The 15850-nt window shown below is 35.2% G+C and overlaps 1 protein-coding gene and 1 long non-coding RNA gene across 5 annotated transcripts in view; one reads left to right on the forward strand and one right to left on the reverse strand.

The window, feature by feature from the left end:
- Positions 1-14945, forward strand: part of LOC113256322 (uncharacterized) — a 41101-nt gene extending 26156 nt beyond the window's left edge. For 3 of the 4 annotated variants that reach the window (XR_007189765.2, XR_006409749.3, XR_006409750.3), the window contains one exon: positions 10989-12075. This is a non-coding gene — a long non-coding RNA (uncharacterized LOC113256322). Of the gene's footprint in view, positions 1-10988 lie in introns of all 4 variants that reach the window. The other variant, XR_006409748.3, reaches the window with a different exon arrangement.
- LEMD3 (LEM domain containing 3) overlaps positions 1-15850 on the reverse strand; it is a 61325-nt gene that overhangs the window by 2578 nt on the left and 42897 nt on the right. The window contains exons 5-10 of the mRNA XM_026499604.4: positions 10572-10651; positions 10341-10486; positions 9337-9438; positions 9128-9230; positions 8274-8452; positions 1665-1746 (exon numbers count right to left, since the gene is read on the reverse strand). Coding sequence (XP_026355389.1) covers positions 1665-1746; positions 8274-8452; positions 9128-9230; positions 9337-9438; positions 10341-10486; positions 10572-10651 — 692 coding nt within the window. The remainder of the gene's footprint in view (positions 1-1664; positions 1747-8273; positions 8453-9127; positions 9231-9336; positions 9439-10340; positions 10487-10571; positions 10652-15850) is intronic.

Here is a 15850-nt window from a genome sequence, read left to right on the forward strand (position 1 = left end):
TCCTTTTTTTTCTTCCTAGCAAGTGTTAACACTTTAATGAGTTGTAGTGAACTCATAAAAGTTGAGTATTGTTGGGACACCTGTGTGGCTCAGTTAAGCGTCTGTCTTCAGCTCAGGTCATGATTCCAGGGTCCTGGGATGAAGCCCCACATGGCTGGGGGGGGGGGGGGTCCCTGCTCAGCAGGCAGCCTGCTTCTCCTTCTCCTTCTGCCTCTCCCCTGCATGTGTGCGTGAGCACATGCACGCACACCCCCCCTTTTTGTCAAATAAGATCTTTTTTTTAAAAAAGTTGAGTGTTATTTTTTTTTAAGATTTTTAAAATTTATTTGAGAGAGAGTGAGAGATAGAGAAAGAGCACGAGCAGAGGGAGGGGGAAAGAGAGACTCCCCACTGAGCAGGGCGCCCAATGAGGGGCTGGATTCCAGGACCCTGGGATCATGACCTGAGCCCAAGGCAGACGCTGAACCGACAGACACCCAGGCGCCCTGAGTATTACTTTTTTAAAATGATATTTTCAAATTCCTAAACTTTAGAAAAATTCCTAGTAAATAGTGTATTCTGAGCTTTTCCTTTTCAAAATAATGGAAGAATGACACAGGACAAACATTTTGCACAGAGAGTCACCTTACTATTATGAGAGCTTTAAGATCTCCGGCTGTAGCAGTGCGTATCTGTCTTACTTGTGAGATAGAGATGGTGGGCCGAAGGGAAAGCAGCTACACTTTTAATCACAAATCTTCACCTTAGGTAACAAAATACTGGACTGGCACTGATTTCCTAATCCCTAAGGTATGATGTAAGCTCCCCAATAGAGGGATCACCGCACTGCTAAATGCTTCTATCTATGCAAAATGGTGAGGGCTGTTACTAACAGTGCTTCTCCACATTTCCAATTTTGTTGTCACTTACTTGACATCTCGTATCAACTATTTCTTGAAATAAATGAGTTATTAAATGAGACTTACGGGTATTTTTATATGTAATACAGTTTCCCCTATCAGGATTTTTTTTACAAAACAGAATCTGACCTGTCATATCATTGGACAAATAGCAGTCACCTCTAGAAAGCAAATTCCAAAAATTATTACATCTTATATATGAAATATCAGAGATTCTAAGGCAATAACTGTTGCCAGTGCTAATCTCTGGATTCATGTGCTGCTGTAATTATATAGAAAGAAGAGTTTCTCAAATATTAAGTGAACAGAAAAGTTTCTCAAATATTGCATGGACAAATAGGACTTACAGAAGGAAAGTGTGTACATCTTTATAGAGAATTTTTTACAATTAGAGAGTGGCAGTTAAAAAATAGCTGGTATTTATCTATATTGCCTACTGAGGCAAAGAATGTTGGCAGAAGAGACTTCTTATACACTTAATAAAGGGTACTGTTTATCACCATGTGTATCATTAATTTGACTCCAGCATGTATCTGCTATGGGGATTCACAGTACCTACAAAGATTTGTAGAAATTTAACAAATTATTATACATCTAGGCTTTTGGCCAAACGTTTGCCTGAAATTTAACAAAAGAGGAAGAAAAGGAAAACAACATTTCTGCAGAGATTCAAAAGTAAGAGATTGTTCAATTACAGACATAGCATTATAAGAATATTCCAAATATTCCAAGTAAAAATTACATATACCTCATATCAATACTTACATAACTGGGTCAAACATATTTCGAATCTTTAGACATGGTGTCAAGCTATTTGGCGGTGAATTTCTTCTATCTAAATGAAATGCTACAAAAAACAAATTAGTTTTACTATTCGTGACTATTCCATTTTGTTGAAAGATATACAGTCATTCACTCTTTTCAAAAAATATTCATCGTATACTTTTACTGGGAGCCAGACCCCTGGAAGTTAAGGTACATCAGAGATACAATCATTGCTCTCACAGAGTCTGCAGTTTAGTGGGTGACAGAGTTGAGAAACAGTGTCAAAAAAAACCCATAATTACGGTAAATCTTAAGAAAGAAGAATACAGGAAGCTGTGAAAGTAATTTAAAGTAGTCTGGAAGTATCAGATAACACTTCACTCAGAAAGTGAAATTTATGTTGGAACCTAAAAAATAAAGAATAAATAAAAGTAGGCAGAGTAAAAAGAGGTATAAAGGACATTTCAAGCAAATGTGTTAGCTTATATACAGCCCTGAGACAAGAAGGAGCTCAGTGCATGTAAACTAAAGTGTAGCTAACTAAAAGATAGCCACTGTGGCTAGAGCAACAACAACAGAAAGACAAACCTTAAGAGAGAGAAGTCAGATTATTGAGGACCCTGCAGATCACATTAAAGTGTTTAGACATTAATATAAGAGCAACAGAAAGCCACTCCAAGTTTGAGAGTAATAATTTGATGAGCTCTGTCTTTTAAAATTAAAATTTTTAAAAATAGACTTTATTTTAAATAATCAATTAAATAGAAACAAAAGTAAATGCAAGGAGACCAGTTAGAAGGTAATTATAGTTGTCTAAGAGAGATGATACTAATGTGGATAACACAGACCAGCAATGCTGATGGAAGAAAGTAGACAGAATCCAGGACATATGGAGGAGATTTGACATGACTTGTTTAAAGACTATACATGGGAGGTAAGGAAAAGATTAAGGATAACTCCCAGGTTTATGGCAAAACCAATTGAGAGGGGGTACCATTAATTAGACAGGAACACTGTGGGGGGGGGGGGGAGAGGTCTGTTTGGTGAGAGAAGATACTAAACTTGTGCACATGCTATGTGGTGTCCATATCCTAGTAGACAAGTATACAGGTGGGTATAAAAATCTGAAAACCAGAGGACTTACTTCAAGATATAAATTTGGGAGTTATCAACATATCTATGCTAAATGAAGTTGCAGCATGAGATCATCTATAGGTAGAAGGAAGACAGGCAGAATGAGAAATGAAGATGGCCTTAAGAAACTCCCAACGCTTAGAGGTCCAGGAAAAGAAGAAAATCCAGAAAAGAAGACTGAAGAAATGGTCAAGGTAGCAGGAAAACTAGAAAAAAAGTGGCATCCCCAAAGCAAAAAGAAGAAAGTTTTAAAGCAGGCTCAATTGTTAACATTGCTAAGTAAAGTAAGGACAGAAAGGAAAAATGTCCACGTTAGGTTTAGCAATATGGATGTCTGAGAGCTGTTTCCCTGGAACAAGGGGGATGGAAAATAGATTGGAGTCAGCTGAAGAATAAAATGGGAGGTGAAAAAGCAAAAACAGTGAGTATAGTAAACTAATGCTATTTGGCTGTAACAGGTAGAGAGAGACAGAGTGATAGCTAAAGAACAATGTACACTCCAACAACGTGTTTTATTTTCTTTTTTTTTAAGATTTTATTTATTTGAGAGAGAGAACGCACAAGCAGGGGGAGTGGGAGTAGGCGAAGCAGGCTCCCCACTGAGCTGGGACCCCCGGTATCATGACTTGAGCCGAAGGCAGATGTTTAACTGACTGAGCCACCCAGGCACACCTCCAACAATGTGTTTTAAAGATGAGAAAGATTATACAGCTTGTTTAAGTGCTGATGAAAAGATCCAGTAGAGGCAGGGATTTAAAACACTTTAGTAAAAGATACTTGAGAAGACAAGGGAAGGGCTCACGTCTCTGTTAAGTTAGAAATAAGTCAAGCAGAGAAAGACAATTATCATATGGTTTCACTCATTTGTGGAACATAAGGAATAGCAGGAAGATCGGTAGGAGAAGGAAGGGAAAAATGAAGGGGGGGTAAACAGAGGGGGAGATGAACAATGAGAGACTATGGACTCCAGGAAACAATCTGAGGGTTTTAGAGGGGAGGGGGCTGGGAGGATGGGCTAGCCCAGTGATGGGTATTAAGGAGGACACGTATTGCATGGAGCACTGGGTGTTATATGCAAACAATGAATCATGGAACACTACATCAAAAACTAATGATATACTGTATGGTTACTAACATATCATAAAAAAAAAAAAAAGAAAGAAGCTCCTCAAATGCAATAGGAGGTGAGGGTGAGTGTGGATTCTGGCAATTTTATGGATTTGGTGGTGGAAATCTGAGGCAGGTACAATCTGATTGCTTCTATTCAAGTCATCAGCTGAGAATCAGGAGAGAGAAGGGCAAAGGTTTGAAAAGACGGAAAGAAATCTAAAATTGTTACTGAGTAGGAAAGTGAAGTGACTGGTAAAATACGGTAAGAACATAAAAGTCAAGTAGTATTGAGGGCCTAACTGAGGTTGATTACTTATGACATACCAGTCTGCAGAACTGTATAGACTTTCTCTGCTATCCTCAGCTCCCTGCACATAGACAAAATAGTTTCATCCTTGGTTGGAATTTACCAGGCTAAGATGAAGGATAGGCAACGACTTAAGGGTATTAGCAAGAGGGGCGCCTGGGTGGCACAGCGGTTAAGCGTCTGCCTTCGGCTCAGGGCGTGATCCTGGCGTTGTGGGATCGAGCCCCACATCGGGCTCCTCTGCTGGGAGCCTGCTTCTTCCTCTCCCACTCCCCCTGCTTGTGTTCCCTCTCTCGCTGGCTGTCTCTATCTCTGTCAAATAAATAAATAAAATCTTTAAAAAAAAAAAAAAAGGATACTAGCAAGAAAAGGATTGGAAAGATGGGTTATGGAAACTAAGATGGACAGGAAAAGAAATGAAGATAGGAGAAAGACTGAAAAACTGGAAAAAGTAGGTACATCGAAGAATTGGAGAGTCTGGGGATTCCTAAAAAAAAGCAACATATATATAAAGCAGGAAAGTTTAAAAAATAAGTTAATGGCTCAGAGTATACCAATGGGTTTAACAGGTGACAGGGATTAAGGAGTACACTTATGATGAGCACCGGGTGTTGTATGTAAGTGATGAATCCCTAAATACAGGCCTAAAACTAATTTTACACTGTAAGTTAACTAACTGAAATTTAAAGACTTGGAAGGGAAAAAAAATAAAGACCTGAATGTATCAATTAAAGATTTCAGAAGTATCTAGTGAAAAAAAAAAAAAAGTCTGGGGTGTGAATGTCCTAACAGTGCCTGATATGGGGTGGGGGAATGGCCACTAGACATGAAAAATCTTTGCCAAACCCCAGATCAAGAAAGTCTGTGAACCTCTAGTACCACCCAGACTTCTCTGGCAGTGTATAGATTGTGTTCTTAGATGACCTTTTAGTTGAAACGCAATCTGAGTTCCCTGAAATTCCAGTACTGCCCTGGGCTAGCAGGGAATGACTAGAAGCATTAATACCATCTTATCCTAGCCTAGACCCAAGTTTTCACAAAATAATGGATCTGGAAGAAGTTATTTCTGGCCAATTCTAATCACAAAGTAGTTGTGAAGATCAAACCGATTTTTAAGATATATATTTTGTCTCCCCAACTAAATTGTAATCACTTCCTGGTACAAGCAAAGAGACAGTGGTTACTGAATGAGGATACATTTCAAATACCTCAGGAACTATGTTTGGATCCTTCCAATGAATGTTTATTCTGAAGACTACATCTGTCAGAAAGAAACAATTTTCCCCAGCATGTATGGTTTGATTTTTAACTGGTGCTTTAAAATACTATTAGAGATACTAATGCTATATAAGAATGCAATTTATACTTAACTATCCTTTAGAAAATGAACTAAAAATTCAATAAGGTTGATTATTTAACAATTACTTGAAAAAAATACTATTAAGTGACAAAGCTTATAATATAGTGACTTCAAAAGACTACTATAATTACCAACCCTCTAGCCATGTACCTTTTAATTAAACCACTGTTATTTATAAGAGGATAAACTAAGCCTGTTAATAAGTTAAGCTATCTTTTTTTTTTAAGATTTTATTTATTTATTTGACAGAGAGAGAGAGATAGCCAGCGAGAGAGGGAACACAGGCGGGGGGAGTGGGAGAGGAAGAAGCAGGCTCCCAGCGGAGAAGCCTGATGTGGGGCTCCATCCCAGGACTCCGAGATCACGCCCTGAGCCGAAGGCAGACGCTTAACGACTGAGCCACCCAGGCGCCCCAAGCTATCTTTTTACATAAACCACCACCCCAACCCCCACTATACAACCATATTTACCGCACAACATTTGTGTTCAGATACATTTAAAAGAAAGCAAAACTTAGTTTATGTATTAATATTTTTTACAAGCAAAGTCAATTATATTTAGATAGACTATACATTTAATGGCATAAAATGTAAGTAATATTAGAACTAAATTCTCTCTATATTAGGGTTATATGTTCTTAAATGGCAATTTAGATAATTATCATCAAGAAATATTCCACCAACTTCTCATTATTCTGCTCCTGTAACAAATGCTTTTATGATCAAATTCTTAGAAGAACTCAAATCTCTTTTGCTGGCATCTACAGAATTTTCCCATTACAACCCTCCAAAAACTTTAAGCAAATGGCTACTAGGTTCTACCTCAGGATTTTCAGCCTTTAGGATAATAGAATCTCAGGCCACTGTATTTTTTTTTTCAACTTACTAAGAAATAGGTGTCTTCTTTTACTCTCAATTCCCTTCTAGGTTCAGCAACTAATTCACTGTAACTTTTTTTTTTATCAAAGACTCTCAAGTAAAGGGAGATTGATTTTATAATTCTTCACATTGTGCATTTAGAAGTACTCAAATTAAGATAGCTCAGTACTTGGCATGTAGTTTGTTAAGATTTACTCTACTGGAACCTTGATAAAATGAAGTAGTAGGACATTTTAGATCTATCAATTCATGTTACATATCAATAGTTACAACTATTATAACTGACCTAAAACAGTCTTATATGATACTTATGCAGTCTTTTCCTACCTAAAGAAAATGATAAAATGAAAATAAGAGTCTGAGGTTTTAAATTCTAGATATAGAGCATCCAATTTCACACACTTAGAGTCTGCCATCCCCACTACTAATTTATAAGAACAACTTGGATTACCCAGGTCAAGAAATTGTCTTTACTGTGGACTCTGGGAAACAAACTGAGGGCTTCAGAGAGGAAGGGGGTAGGGGATTAGGATAGGCCGGTGATGGGTATTAAGGAGGGCACATATTGCATGGTGCACTGGGTGTTATATGCAAATAATGAATCATGGAACATTACGTCAAAAACTAAGGATATACTGTATGGTGACTAACATAATAAAAAATTATTATAAAAAAAATTGTCTTTAGATTCATCTTGAAAACCTCACATTTTAAAAATAAGACAACTACAATGATAAAATTCATATGAGCAGAATAATGGCCTTTTCTAGAACTTCATATGCATACATGAGCACCAATTGCTAGCTACTTGAAGAAATTAGGCTGAGAATCCACACCCATTACAATCAGGCACTAAGGTAATCAGATCTGATTGGCTTTGCATTCTGTTTTGGTTTCATAGGACCCTCTGCAGACACCTTTTAAAACAAAAAGTTTAATGTTTAGTGTCATCTTTGGCATCGTCAAAGCATCATTTTTATGCCATGATTATTGAAGACTATTATTAATTCAAGCTCTTTGAAAGTGAAAATTAGAGAAGAAAGGGAGTGACTGGATTTACTTTTTTGAAATTTCAAAACAATTTACTTAACTTTCTCATAAATACTGTGTTTAGCAAACATTGATAAATATGCTTTTATCCAACAAGAAGATTTAAAGAATCTCACTACTAGTTCTGAAATGCACATTAAAGTAACTGCAAGATTTAATTTTGCAACTAACCATATGAGAGAGTCAAGGGAGGTAAACAGTTATCACTAGCAGAGGTTTGGGAACCTAAAGCAAACCAATCACCAAGCCCTCCTATATACTTACATATACCTGTTTCTGCAACCATGCAAGCACTGAGAAAAATATGGAAAAACAGCCACAAAAGCTACTTGGCACAGGGGATACGCAGGTGGATGGGTCTTTAATGAAAGAGGCAGGCAAGCAAAAATTGGAAAAAAAGAGCAGTTGAAAAGTTATGTTCCACTTTTATATGTTTTATATATATGTAAAACATAAATTACGTCTTATTGGCATAAAAATTAGGGGAACAGAATGCAGTTAGAGCTACAACACTAAGTTGCTTTCAGTGAAAAAGGAAAAAATCAAAGTAATGTATGTAATGTTCTATTATGGTAAAGACAAACCATTACGTTCATATTTGAAAGGAGAAACGTGAAAGGATACATAAGAAGCTAACATTAATTCCCTCTACGGGATGGAACTGCAAAGGGAGCTTTGCCGTCATATCTCTCAACAGTACTTTTTTATTTTCACAGATGAAAAAAATTAGAAAAACACCATGTTTATTTTTGTTGTTTAAAAATACATACCTTGACCTTGCCATACTTTAGAAGGTATTACTAATATTTTGTCACAGGAGGCAGAAGGCTGGATCCACCGCCAAACTAGAAAATCTGCACCACCTATTCTTCGTGTCTCTGTGCGAACTCTAGACTCATTAGCAGCAAGGAAGTCAACAGCTCTATCCCAGACTTTCTTCATTTTTTTCCTATCATGTGAACAAAATGACAAATTTACTATCATCTTGGCTTGTCATCTTTTTCAAGTATTAGTAAGTGAAGGCAATGGTTATTATTAATTCTGGTTTTCCTTATCACTGCCTACAAAGTTTTTTCAAAAAAGACTTAGATGCCTGAAGCTCATCTCAGATTTACTAAATTTCATTCTCCAGAGGAAGAGCTAAGCATCAGGAATTTTTCCCCCCAAATTCCACCACTGATTCTGGGGTATTGCTTTAGTGAAGAATGCTGTGTTAGGTTATGGAATCATCTTTCATTTTCAAGAAGTTATTATTTAGTACTATTTAAAAAGCTTCATTAACAACAAAATTATTTAAGGCATTATTAGTAAAACATCACTGGCTATTGTCTGTCTCTGTTTCTTTAGTAAGATGAACTTAAATGAAATAAGGTGAAGATTGGTAAGAATAAAAAATGTATAAAAGTGATTATGATTTAGAAATCCAGTTGTCCATTATGCCACTCAAAATCACGGGGAGAACAGAACAGAATTTAGAAAGAAAGGAGAGCTTAAAGTACAAAAGTAAAACCTGTACAGTAAAACAGGTCTACTTGAGAAGGGCCACAACTCTCAATATAATCTTCATAACTTCAGAAGACAGCAACATTCTGATCTACTTCAACTCACAACACTTTGAACGTACTTGTCATGAGGTTGTATTAAGGAATCTTGCACATGTGGAATAGGCATGTAAGGTTGTAAGTCTTTATTTTCCTGGCAAGCTTCGTTATGACTTCGTAAAACATCTGAAAACATAACAAATTTACAAATGAATCAATCACTGGACATCACGCTGAAATTTATCACGTAATAACAGTTCTAGAAATAGTTGATTTTTACAAATACTTATACCTATAATCTTCACCACCATATCATACATCTGCCTTGTTTCCTCTTCTTCTTTTGTCCAGCGATATTTCATATAACGCAGAACGACACAAACCATCACAACACCTGCAAAATTTAATTATTTTGTGTTTTAAAAATTGTGCTCACTGACATTCAATAACATTCACTGCAATCTGAAGTTATTGGTACAGTTGTTAAATCTGATACTAACAAAAGAAAGCAAAAAAAGAGAAATCTTATGACAGTTTCCACAGTGATTATTTTAACTGCCATAATGGGATAATGGAATAAGCCTTCAAAACGTGGGCTGAATTACCTACATAATTACGACTACACAGAACAATTCAGTACTAAACATTTTCCAGAGTTTCACTTAATCTCTCTAGAAAAACCATTTCCTCCATGATGCTGATAACTGAACATTTTTCTATTTTTTTTTAAACTACATAACTATGTTTCACAAACATTTTCCTTTGCCACATTAGAAAAGAGAGTTTCCTAAGACTGTAAACATACACTTGAGGAAAATTATTTTTAAAGGACTTGAACAAAGAAAAAAATGATTATCTCCTAAATTCCTATAATCAATCAAAATAGTCACATAAAATCCAGGAACCCAAATGAAAATTTTAACGCAGGTAAATGATATTTTTAAAATTAAAAATAATTTTAATGAACTTAATTTATATTTTATCATTTAAAAAATAAGTTTAATTTTTCTGTTTTCCTGTTCTGTTTTCTAAAGACATTCTTTGTCTTTTTCTATGACATTCTTCTAACAAAGTTTTATTCCACCTCCCTTTATACTACTATTTTCTAAGCCCTTAGATTAATACTGACATTATAAAAAAAAGAATTCAATATTATTCTACCTTAGTGAAGACTTCTGGATGTGATTTACAATGTCAGCTATCACAGAAGTAAATTCTCAACCCTGGCATTTGGTAAAATACAGATACAAAAATTCGAGACTATCAGGTATCTTCTTTCTCATCCCAACGACTTACCTAAGCATAACAACAATAATCTGTGGGTGACAGTGATAAAAGCACGTCGAAAGCGACACCAGAAAGACATCTGTGGTCTTGTGGACTGTAAAAACTGCACATCGGTTATATTTGTCAGTTGTTCCTCAGGGCCATAACCAACACACCTAGTTAAAAATAATTAAGGAGATCTTAGAGTCAAAATCACTTCTTATACTACCAAATGGTTAAAGTGGAAATTAAATCCTTTACCTTATTCCAACATCTTTTCCATTTTCTAAAATCCACTTCAAAGAAATATTAAATATATCTTCATATTCAGGGCCTAAATCCTAATAAGAAAAATGGAGAAAATAACTAAATATTCTTAGTAATTCACATTCATTTGACTCTATCTGTAAGGTATGCTATAAATACCATACTTTTATCTTTATAATACTTGAAACTGTATTACATAACAAAAATGTATTCATTAAGGAAAACAAAAGGAGGGAAAAAAGTCACAATTTCCTCATCTTCCTAAAATAAGCACAGTTACTATTTTGTTACGTTTTCTTTTTGGTTCGTTTACATTTACAGATTTGGAGAATTTTTTAAAATATAATTTGCCTTAAGTATTACCGTGATAAAAGTGAATTAACTAAGTTTTTTATGGAACCCTATTTTTAGATGAATAAATGGCAAACTATTCAGACTTGGCTATTTCACTGACATTTTTCTCAACAAGTGAATGAAGCAAGCACGTCACCTCAAGAAAAACAGCTGACTTTGTTACCAATTGTAACATTCAAGCTTTCAAGTGAAAAGTAAAATTTGGAAAAAGTTGCATCCATTACTATGAGCTTGACAACTTCAGTATACTTGAAAACCTTTGCAATGAGACTGGTGTAGGTATTAAAGAATTAAAGATATCAATCTTGAAATGTGTCAACACTGGGAAGATTTGCATAAACAACGAACCAGTATTTTCCAAATGAATCATGCATGAGTTATAAAATCTTGCATATGTAAAAGATCTGTTGTACGTGTAAAACAAAAAAAGGACGTTAGAGACAGAGTGTACAAAAATCACTGACACGGTTTCAAATTGCACATTGCAACTCATCTTGAAGAAATTACCCCTCAGAGTTTTGGTACGGTATCAGTGGAGAATATCTACAATTATCTGAAAAGAGTATTAATACTTTCTCCTGTTTTGACGACATATCTGCATGAGGCTAAATTCTCTTGATGTACTTCAACCAAAACATCGCTACAGATTGAATACAGAAGTAGATATGAAAATCAAGTTGTTTTTTATTAACCTGTACATTAAAGATCAAAAAGATTTGCCCAAATGTAAAATAATGCCATTTCTCACTAAATGTTTTTATTTTGGAAAATAGTTATTTTTCTAAAAATACGTTACTTATGTTAACATGTAATAAGTTCATTATTCTTAACGAATAAGTAAATTTACAATTTGATTAAATTTCTAATAAGGTAAATATATATCTAAATTTATCTATCTATCTATCTATCTCCCACAAACTAAGGCTATTTACAGTCCTCAGTAATTTTAGGACTGCAAAAGGGTCCTTCCTAAAACCATAAAGTTTAAGAACTGCTATACATAGGTAGATTATGTATTTTTTAATCAAAATATTAAAAGTAAAAGTGGTATCCCATTGTATATACTGTTTATTCCACTTGCTTTTATCACAAAATGAAGTACTGTGTCGACGTCAATAAACATGGAACAACCTACTTTTTTCCAGGAAAATTGTGTTTCTAGTATATGGCTGGTTATTTTATACTTTAATCAACCCCTTATTAATGAATGTTTAGAGTACTACCAATTATTTCAATATATCAAGTAACACTATAATAAATACCCTTAAAAATCTTTCCATTCAACAAATAGTTATTGAGAGTCCAATATGTGCCAGGTACTGTCCTAGAACCTAGAGATATAGCACTAAGCAAAACAGCCAAAATTCTGCGTTCACAGAGCTTATCTTCTATTCAATATTATATCTTTATGTACTTTTTTAAGTGCAAAGAATGAATTTCTGAAAGTAGCAGTAAGAAGTAATTTTAAAAAACTCCTTTAAGGGGCACCTGAGTGGCTCAGTCAATTAAGTGTCCTAATCATGATTTCAGCTCAGGTCATGATTTCAGGGTCGTGAGATCAAGCCGCATGTTGGGCTCTGCACTGGAAGTGGAGCCTGCTTAAGATTCTCTCTCCTTCTGCCCCTCCCCTCTCTTCTCTCTTAAAAAAACAAAAAACAAAACAAAAAACCACTCCTTTAAAAAAAAAAAAAAAGAATTTTGTAAGTAATAGCTATTGTATTTTACCAACAGATTCTTCAACAGCAGCGGAAATTAAAGTTTTTCATTTGATCAGTACAATTTACTTCCTAATATGGAACTGGCAAGTTTTTAAAAATATATATATTAAATTTGAAAATTTAAAGTTTTATGAAGCAAAACTAATCCTGCTAGGCATCACTACTTATGTATAACTACCACCGGGATGTTTAGATGGTAAAGAGAACTATAAGCTACCTGTTATCTTTAGGAAAAAAAAAAAGTGTGATCTTTCATCGTTATTTATAAATATCAAAAAACTTGCAGCAAATATAAGTATTTAATAATTGACAAATGACTAAGAGGGAGAAGCAGACTCTCTGCTGAGCAGAGAACCCACCACGGGGCTCGATTCCAGGACCCCAAGATCATGACCTAAGCCCAAGGCAGACACTTAACCGACTGAGCCACCCAGGTGCTCCATGACTAAAAAACTTTTTAAATGATTTTTTTGTCTAAGCCCTAACATTGCTTAAAATGTTATGCAATAAGATTATACAAAAATAATTTCAGGCAATTATGGTTTTGTTATAAAAATGCTACCAGAAATCACTTTGTGTATAACAAAAATCAAACAGAACTCATATTCATTTGCTCTAAAATTCATTTGCTTCCAAAATCAAGAGAACTTACTTCTGGTTACGTTGCATGGATCAGGATTAGATAAAGCACAAGCTATAGAGGGCTTTGAAAATCCACAAAGCAAGATTAATATGGGTTATCCAGGGAGCTGGAAACATTGCAGTCATTCCTCTTCGTAATGTATGCGGTTTTTTTTTTTAAGTTTTTATTTTAATTCCAGTTAACATACAGTGTAATATTAGTTTCAATATAATGATTCAACTATTCCATACATCACCCAGTGCTCATCACAAGTGCACTCCTTAGTCCCCATCACCTATTTCACCCATTCCCCCCCCCCACTTCCCCTCTGGTAACCATCGGTTTGTTCTCTGTAGTTAAGACTCCGTTTCTTGATTTGCCTCACTCTCTTTTTTTCCCCTCTATTCACTTGTTTTGTTTCTTAATTCCACATATGAGTGAAATCATATGGTATCTGTCTTTGGCTTATCTCATTTAGCATTATACTCTATAGATCCATCTTGTTGCAAATGGCAAGATTTTCTTTTTTATGGCTGAGTAATATTCCATTATATACAGCTATGTTATCTTCTTTATCCATTTATCAACCAGTGGACACTTGTACTGCTTCCATAACTTGGCTATAGTAAATAATGCTGCTATGAACATTGGGGTGCATGTACCCCTTTGAATTAGTGTGTCTGTATTTGGGTACTCAGCAGTGAGATAGCGGGATTATAGGGTAGTTCTATTTTTAACTTTTTTGAGGAAACTCCACACTATTTTCCACAGTGGCTGCACCAGTTTGCATTCCACCTACAGTGCACAAGGGTTCCTTTTTCTCCACATCCTCTCCAACACTTGCTGTTTCTTGTTTTTGATTTTAACCATTCTGACAGGTGTGAGGTGATATTTCACTGTAGTTTTAATCTGCATTTCCCTGATTATGAGTGATGTTGAGGATCTCTTCAACTGTCTGTTGGCCATCTGTATGCCTTCTTTGGAAAAATGTCTGTTCATACCTTCTGCCCACTTTTAAATTGGATTATTTGGTTTTGGGGTATTGAGTCTTATAAGTTCTTTATGTATTTTGGATACTAACCCTGTATCAGATACTCACCCTGTATCATGTCATTTGCAAATATCTTCTTCCATTCTGTAGGATGCCTTTTAGTTTTATTGTTTCCTTCGCTGAACATAAGCTTTTTATTTTGATGTAGTCCCAACAGCTTATGCTATGCTCACTACAAGTGTAGCTACCATCTGTCACCATACAATACCACTGTAATACCATTGACTTTATGCCCTAGACTGTATTCCTCATCCCTATGACTTATCATTTCATAATGGGAAGCCTGAACTTCCCACTTTCCTTCACTCATTCTGCCTACCCCCTTATCCCCTCCCATCTGGCAACCGTCAGTTTGTTCTCTGTATTTATAGGTCTGTTTCTGCATGTTTGCTCATTAGTTTGTTTTTTAGATCCCATGTATAAGTGAAATCGTAAGACAGGAATATTTTTAGAAATCCATGAAACATACATGTTGTATTTACCTGTGTTTATATATATGCTCTTCAGCTTCTATTACAACAATATGCAAGACATAATGACATTTTGGTGTTAATATACAGAACTCTGAGGGCTAGACTATACATGTAAGTTTCAAATAATGTAAAAACAAATAAATTTCTAAATTCATTAGTTGTATCTTTTAAATATAAAAATTTTAGAAGGCTGAAAATATTATAAATAGCATTACTGCCTTCACTAATTATCCTTAAAAATGTGCATAATTGTTCATACTAACAAGGACACCTACCCTAATAAGCTAAGTATGTGGAGGAACAATGAGCTTAAAACTTTTAGTTATAAAATAATAAGGGTAGGAGAAGAGTATCTGTTGTTATTTTCTCATTTTGCTTTCTTTCCCCATGTTAATACCACCTCATATCCACTTACTATTTGGAATAAAATGGAACCATGGAATGTCCCTTTAAGAACACAGAAAATACAAAAGACAATTTATAACTTATTTAAAACCTCATTAAAGAATTAATAGAGTATTAAGGTCTGAAACAGACCTTTACTTCCACAAATGTTCTACATAGTATACAGAGTTCTGTAGTATTATAAAACAGAATTTTTGAAGAATTAGAAGTTGAATTTTTTCTTCTGGCTATGCTAATTAAACAGCTCATGCTAGGGGTGCCTGGGTGGCTCAGTCGGTTAAGTGTCTGCCTTCGGCTCAGGTCATGATCTTAGGGTCCTGGGATCGAGTCCCACGTCAGCCTCCCTGCTCAGCAGGAAGTCTGCTTCTCCCTCTCCCTGCCCCTCCCCCACTCGTGGTCTCTCTTTCTAATAAATAAATAAAATCTTTAAAAAAAATAAACAGCTCATGCTAACATTATAGCATGCATAGCAGCTTCCTGATTTTAAGAGTGGAAAGTATTTTATTATTCATTTTTTTGTTGCCACCTAGAAAGCTGTACGGTAAGGGCAGGCCAACCTTTTCTGTAAAGGATCAAAGAGTAAATATTTCAGGCTTTGTAGCCATATACATTTCTGGTCTCTGCCACATATATTCTAAGCAACCTTTAAA

Source organism: Ursus arctos, unplaced genomic scaffold, assembly GCF_023065955.2.
Source record: "Ursus arctos isolate Adak ecotype North America unplaced genomic scaffold, UrsArc2.0 scaffold_21, whole genome shotgun sequence".
In the NCBI taxonomy this organism is placed as follows: Eukaryota; Metazoa; Chordata; class Mammalia; order Carnivora; family Ursidae; genus Ursus; species Ursus arctos.